General features: G+C 47.6%; 1 protein-coding gene across 1 annotated transcript in view; it reads left to right on the forward strand.

The window, feature by feature from the left end:
- Positions 1-6: 6 nt before the first annotated feature.
- The window catches only part of LOC102761424 (zinc finger protein 626-like), a 35977-nt gene continuing 28872 nt past the window's right edge, over positions 7-7111 (forward strand). Inside the window, 4 exon segments of the mRNA XM_015568637.1 lie at positions 7-126; positions 2264-2383; positions 2917-3042; positions 3702-3828. Coding sequence (XP_015424123.1) covers positions 2995-3042; positions 3702-3828 — 175 coding nt within the window. The 5' untranslated portion in view covers positions 7-126; positions 2264-2383; positions 2917-2994.

A 7111-nucleotide genomic window follows, 5' to 3' on the forward strand; every position in this document is an offset into this window, starting at 1 on the left:
TCCCCTTGAGGAGGGTGTTTGTGCTTTAAAGCTGACGCTCCCGTCCCCCTCCCCGCAGGGAAGGCTGAGGGCGCTGCCGGCGCTGGAGTCCTTGTTGGGGTCCCCGCCCCGGAGCCTCTCTCAGCGGTGAGTCCGCGACCCGGGAGGCTGCGCGGTGCGGGCGGCACGTGCCTTGGGAGGAAACGGAGGCCCCGGCCCGTGGTCTCTCCGCCTGTGGCTGTGGCCACCGCCTGCCGCGCGGTTTTCCCGCTGAAAACCGTTCCCGGGGCCGCCGGTCCTCCCCGCGGGGCTGAGAGTCTGGGTCAGGGGGTTCCCGCCCTTTGCGCCCCTCCCCCCGCCCGGCGCTTTCCGCCTAAAGAGCCCGGATGGCTCCCGGCCTGGGGGTCTGCACCCCCCTCCTAGGCCCACCCCCATTTAATAAGGGGTCTGCCTGCCCGGGGAGCACAGTGTCCATGGGGGGGGGCTCAGGGGGAAGGACGCGGTGTCCCCTGAAGAGGTGACCTGCCCGCAGGGAGGGGCTTTGTGGGCGCGGTGACTGCGGGGGGCGGGGGCCCAGGCTGGGGGGTCAGGAGAGGGAGTGAGAGACAGACACGGGGGCGGGAGAAAGGGCAGCGAGGGGTCCACAGAGAGGCGCCCATAGGGGGTGTGGGGCGGACTGGACGGCGACGGTAGGAGTGAGGGGGTCACTCGGGAAAGTGGCCTGAGGAGGAAGGAAGTGGAGACACAGGTAGGAGGGGGAGCCCAGAGAGAAGAAGGGGGGCTGAGAGGGAGCGGGTCCTGGGGAGAAGTGGGGACTCACAGGAGGAGGCACTTGAGACGGAGACACTGGTTCCGAGGAGGAGAGGTGGGGAGCGAGTGCAGGGACAGAAAAGGGGGCTCAGGTATGAGGGAGCAGAAGGAGCAGCCCTGAGTCAGCAGCTGTGGGAGCGGGACAGACGGGAACAGGCAGCAGAGGGGCCACGGGCGGGGGGAGGGGAAGACGAAGACGTGTGTGGAGATGGAGCCTCAGAGACCGGGAGAAAGAGCCCCTGAAGGGAAACAGGTTTCAGGAGTTTCATGGTCCAGGTGTAGGACAGACAGAGAGAATAGGGGAGAAAGAGCAGGGGAGAGGGGGACACAGGAAAGGACCACAGTGGAGAGAAAGGGAGCAGGAGACAGAGACAGAGCCACAGACAGAAATACATGTAGTGGGAGGAGGGAACCCTGATCTCGGTGAGGGATGAGCTGATGGGGTGCTGGATAGTTAAGTTGGGATCTATAGGCTTGTGGCTTTATGTGTGTGAGTGTATATGTGTATTTAGAGATAATATTACTATTGATCTTCGAGAGGCAAAGAGAGGGAGAGAGAGGCAATTATTGATCAGCTGCCTACTCCTGGCCCCTCACTGGGCATCAAACCTGCAACCTGGCCATAGGCCCTGACTAGGAATCTAACCACAGCCTCCTTGTTCAAAGGTCCCAGCTCAGTCACTGAGTTATGCCTCTTAGATGTGGCTTTATATATTTCATTTAACAGCCGAATTGTCTTAGTTATACAGATTTGAATGACAATTATAAATGTCCAGTGTATAAGGCTTGTGAATTTTGTAATTATTTGCTTCCAATTGCAAACTTGATTCACTCAGAGGGGAGATACATGTCTGTTGGTCATGGGTCCCATGTCATTTCTTGGGAAATATGGCAAGGAGTAAGTCACCTGTGTCTGTCATCATCTGATGCTTTTTAAAAGGAATATTCGAAGCCTTAGTTTTGTTGCTGTGGTTGGTGGTGTGTGTGTGTTTGTGTGTGTGTGTAACTTTCCTGGATTTACTTTTTCTATGTCTGATACTTTATTATTTAAAAACATCCTGAGATAAATCCTCTGGGTCTTCTCAGATTCCCTGGAGTTTAAAGAAATGCCCTCAGGTGTGCTTTCCCCCATAGAGTTGGACAGCTCCTCTAGGTGGGGCATCATTGGTTATTGAGGTGCTCTAGGTGATTGAAAAGTGAGGACAGGGATTAGCTGGAGGGTTTCAGGATTCCTTTGTGAGAGTGGGGAGCAAGCTTTGTTCAGGGGAGGTAAGGGGGTGCTCTTTGGTTTAGGAGGTCCGGATAAGCAGCCCACCTTCTCATTTCTGTAGGAGTTTGTGAAAGTCTTTGGGAGGAGAGGCGCATGAACACATACACTCGAAAATTCATAGTGTGGTCTCCATGGAGGAGCTCATTGTTCCTGTCTCTCTCCTGTGACCAAGGACAGGAGGGGTGTCCTTTTCCTCATTTCCAGGTCCTTCTGACTATGAATGTGAGGTGAGCTGATTAAAAGGCTGTGACTCCTCAACATAGAGTCACCTGAGGAAACATCCCAGACCCCGATCAGGACCGGGACCCAATGGCTGCCTCTCAGGTATCAGATATGTCCTGAACAGAACCTGTGTTTGCTTTTCCTCTAATATCTGTGGATTTATTTCTCTCTTTCTTGTGTTCTTGCCTTTGCAGGTTGTTTTTGTTTCTTATTTGATTACTTTATTGATCACAGTCAATGTCAGCAGTTTCTATATTTCTCTCTTTTGTGTGTTTTTCTTTTTTTCTGACTCTCTTTTAAAAAGAATATTTTTATTGATTTCAGAATGGAAAGGAGAGGGAGCGAGAGATAGAAATATCAATTAGGTTAGAGAATTATGGATCAGCTGCCTTCTGCACCCCACCCTGAACTGGGTATGGAGTCTGAAACCTGGAGTGAGCCCTGACTGGGAACCTAAGCCTGCCCTCCTGGTTCATAGGTCAGCCCTTTACAGCTCAGCCACACTGGCTGGGCTATACTCCCCTCCTTTGTGCCAGAGCCGTGTCTGCATTCATTTTGTCACCCTCACAGGTGAGGAAGCATTACTATCTTTAATTAGTGACTTTCAACTAATCAAAACATTTCTTTTGTGACAGATCAAACTTGGAAGGCAGCCATGTCTAACATCCCTACTGAAATGGGGTCAGAGGCTCAGGCATCAGTGAAGAAGGAAAATGCAGGTTTTAGGTTCACGTGGCTACAGCATGAGCTCTAGATCAGAGGTAATAAGATGCACATTTTACTGCTCAGAATAGCTCAGAAAGCTCTGAAAAGAAGGGCAAATAGAAGAAACTTGCTCATTAGATTACTACGAAAGACTTGGGAAGTAAATGTACTATTTGCTTACATAACATGAAAGGTACACGTGAATTGACACATGCAAAAATTGCACACTCCCTTTGGGTATGTGCCTGCAACCAAGGTACATGCCCTTGACCGGAATCAAACCTGGGACCCTTCAGTCCCCAGGCCGACGCTCTATTCACTGAGCCAAACCAGTTAGGGCAGCATCTGTATTTTCACAGAAGTTCATTTCGTTGTGGCCTGCTTCACACTTGAGACCAGCATGACCTTTCCCGTTGAGAAATATACATCACTGACCCTGAACGATGTAAATGCAGCCTTCAGAAATCCATATGCTGCTGTGCATTCCTGAATTTTAAAGGTTATTTAACTGTAAAATAAAATCTGTACTGTGGACATGTGTCATCTTGTGTGTCAGTGTCAGAAAACACATCAGAGAATGTTACTCCGGCAAAGTGATCTTACTGGATAATTCAGGATACCCCATAGGTCAAAACCTCTTCTAACACTGTTTTCATGTTGGGTGACATTATTAACTCTTCTGGTGACCTCTTGGTAAATGTGTGTTTTCTTTCAGGGACCATTGACCTTCAGGGATGTGGCCATAGATTTCTCTCAGGAGGAGTGGGAATGCCTGGACCCAGCTCAGCGGAAGTTGTACATGGATGTGATGTTGGAAAACTACAGCAACCTGGCCTCCCTGGGTGAGGATGACTTCCTTCCCGATTTCCTACCCCATCCCCAGGATTTTGTTTCCTTCATTATTTTATCATCTCTCAGGCGCTTCTGCTTTTTCTGGTAGATTCTTGCTCTCGAAGAACAAATTGGGCCTTAGCTGGTTGCGCTCAGTGGATCAAGTGCCAGCCTGCAGATTTAAAGGTCCCAGGTTTGATTCCCGTCAAGGGCCAATGCCTGGGTTGCTGGCTCCCTCCGCAGTATGGTGTGTGCAGGAGGCAACCAATCAATGATTTTCTCTCATCAATGATGTTTCTATCTCTCCCTCTCCCTTCATCTCTGAAAGCAATAAAAATATACATTTTTAAAAAGAGAAACAAATTGAGGGTAGAAAAGAAAGGCTTTGTGAGGTATGTGAATTTGGAGTTCAGTGTTTGCATACGTTACATGGTGTATACACTAATTACGATACTATTATAAGATAAAATTTTAGAAAATCATTTTCTAGAATATTCTAATATTCTACCATGTGTTCTGGCCAGAGGACAACCTGGATTGGAAACGGGAAAGCCTCTCTCAAAATACTGCATTTTCTTTAATTTTTATATTTTTAAAGACTTTATTGAATTCAGGGAGGAAGGGAGAATTAGAGAGAGATAGAAACTTCAACTGGGCATTCGTTGATTTTTTTTATATGGGCCCCGACCAGAGATCAAACATACTACTTTAGCATATTGGTACAATCCTCTAAGCAACTGGGCTACCTGTGTAGGCAAATTTTATTCTTTCACTTAGTTCTATGTATCTTGGCTTCTATCATGTCTTGATGTATTATTTCTTTACTAAAGACCCGGTGCATGAAATCTGTGTACTTGGGTGGTGGGGCTGCATTCAGCCCAGCCTGCACCCTCTGCAATCTGGGACCCCCTTGGGGCTTGTCCACCTGCCAGGCAGTCGGACATCCCTCTCACAATATGGGACTGCTGGCTCCCAAGCACTCACCTGCCTGCCTACCTGATTACCCCTAACTGCTTCTGCCTGCCAGTGTGACCACCTCCTAATCACTCCCCTGCCTCCTAATTGCTCCCAACTGCCCTCCCCTGCCAACCATCTTGTGGCTGTGGGTGCCGCCATCTTTGAAGGTGTGGCATTCACTTAGCATATTCCCTCCTTATTGGCCATGGAAACCATCATCTTTGAGGGCGGGACAGCAATTAGCATATTCCCGTCTTATTGGCTGTGGGTGCTGCTATCTTAAGGGTGTGACAGTCAATTAGCATATTCCCTCCTTATTGACTGTGTGAATTACCATCTTTGTGATGCTGTGAAGGCCAATTAGCATATTCCCTCTTTATTAGATATGATGATAGTAGTGGGTAATACTTCATTGTTTGTACTTCAGTGTATTTACCTATTCACTTGTTGACGGACCTCTTCATTGCTTCTAATAATTGAAAATTATGTATAAGCAGCCCCTTGTAGGGTTTTGTGTAGATAAAAGGCTCTACTCTTTGGTTTAAGAGTAAGGAGCCCAATTACTGAGTGTATATTCAGTTTTATAAACACCTCCAGAGCATCTCTCCAATGGGCTGTAGCACTTGGCATTTTCAGCAGCAGTGATTGGGAGTTCCACATCACAAAGGCATTTGGTGGGGTCAGTGTTCTGTATTCTGACCTGTTCCATGGTGGCTTAGTATTGCTTCGTTGTGCTCTTTGTTACTTCTCATTGTTATAATGTGCATTCCCTTAATGACATAAGACATGCAAGATCTTGTTACACTGATTTTCTATGAGTATATATTTTCTAGTGCTGTGCTGTGCGTTAAGGTGTTTGGTCCTTTTCAGGTTGTTTTGTCAATGTTGAATTTGAAGACTTCTTTGTCTATTTTGCATAATTGTCCTGTGTATGTTGACTTTTTTTTTTTTTTTTATTGATTTTTTACAGAGAGGAAGGGAGAGAGACAGAGAGCTAGAAACATCGATGAGAGAGAAACATCGATCAGCTGCCCCCTGCACATCTCCCACCGGGGATGTGCCCGCAACCCAGGCACATGCCCCCGACCGGAATCGAACCCGGGACCCCTCAGTCCGCAGGCCGACGCTCCATCCACCGAGCCAAACCGGTTTCGGCGTGTGTTGACTTTTTTATTAATACACACACACACACACACACACACACTAGAGGCCTGGAGTACAAAATGCATGCTGGGTAGGGTTCCCAGGCCTGGCCTCCTGGCCTCCACCTTCCCTCCGTCACAGCCCCGCCACCTCGGCTGTTCGCCCCCTGATGGTTAGTGCACATCATAGGTTGCGATCGAACTCCCACTCTCTAGGTCGAACTCCCGGACAATATATAGATTTTTTTATTGATTTCAGAGAAAAGATGAGAAGGACAGAGAGATAGAAACATCAATGATTGGCCGAAGCTGGTTTGGCTCAGTGGATAGAGCGTCAGCCTGCGGACTGAAGGGTCCCAGGTTTGATTCCGGTCAAGGGCATGTACCTGGGTTGTGGGCACATCCCCAGTAGAAAATGTGCAGGAGGCGGCTGATTAATGTTTCTAACTCTCTATCTCTCTCCCTTCCTCTCTGTAAAAAGTCAATAATATATATATATATGAAACATCAATGATCAGAGAGTATCATTGATTGGCTGCCATGTGCCCTGAGTAGGACTCAAACCATTACATCTTGGTTCATAGGTTGACACTGAACTGCTGAGCTGTGCCAGCTCGGCCAAGTTGACTTTTATAAATGTTTTCTTACAGCTAGAGCTGTATTACAATTTTTTGATAACACAAGCTTTAAAGTATGTTTTAAAATCAAGAAGCCTGAAGCCTTTAATTTCATACATTCTTTTAATGATTCACTTGGTTACATGGAGTCCTGTGACATTCACATTAATTTTGGAAAGAGCTTTTCTATTTCTACCAAAAGTGTCACTGGGACTTTAATAGGGATTGCTTTGAATGTTTAGGTAACTCTGGGTACGAATGACAGCTGATACTGTTAGCATTTCAGTCAGATCATGGAATGTGTTTTCCAATTTACTGATTCGGTGTTTAATTACAGCCAGCCATGTGTTCGTGTGTGTGTGTGTGTGTGTGTGTTTTCTCTTGTTACTTCTCACCTGATGTTACTTTTCCCATTGCATTTTAGAGAGAGTGGAAAGGAGGGAGGGGATTGAAAGAAAGAGAGAGAAATATATCGATCCGGCCCTAGCCAGCTTGGCTCAGTGGATAGAGCGTCAGCCTGTGGACTGAAGGGTCCCAGGTTCAATTCCTGCCAAGGGCACATGCCTAGGTTTCGGGCT

This window comes from Myotis davidii, unplaced genomic scaffold (assembly GCF_000327345.1).
Source record: "Myotis davidii unplaced genomic scaffold, ASM32734v1 scaffold965, whole genome shotgun sequence".
NCBI classification, from domain to species: domain Eukaryota; kingdom Metazoa; phylum Chordata; class Mammalia; order Chiroptera; family Vespertilionidae; genus Myotis; species Myotis davidii.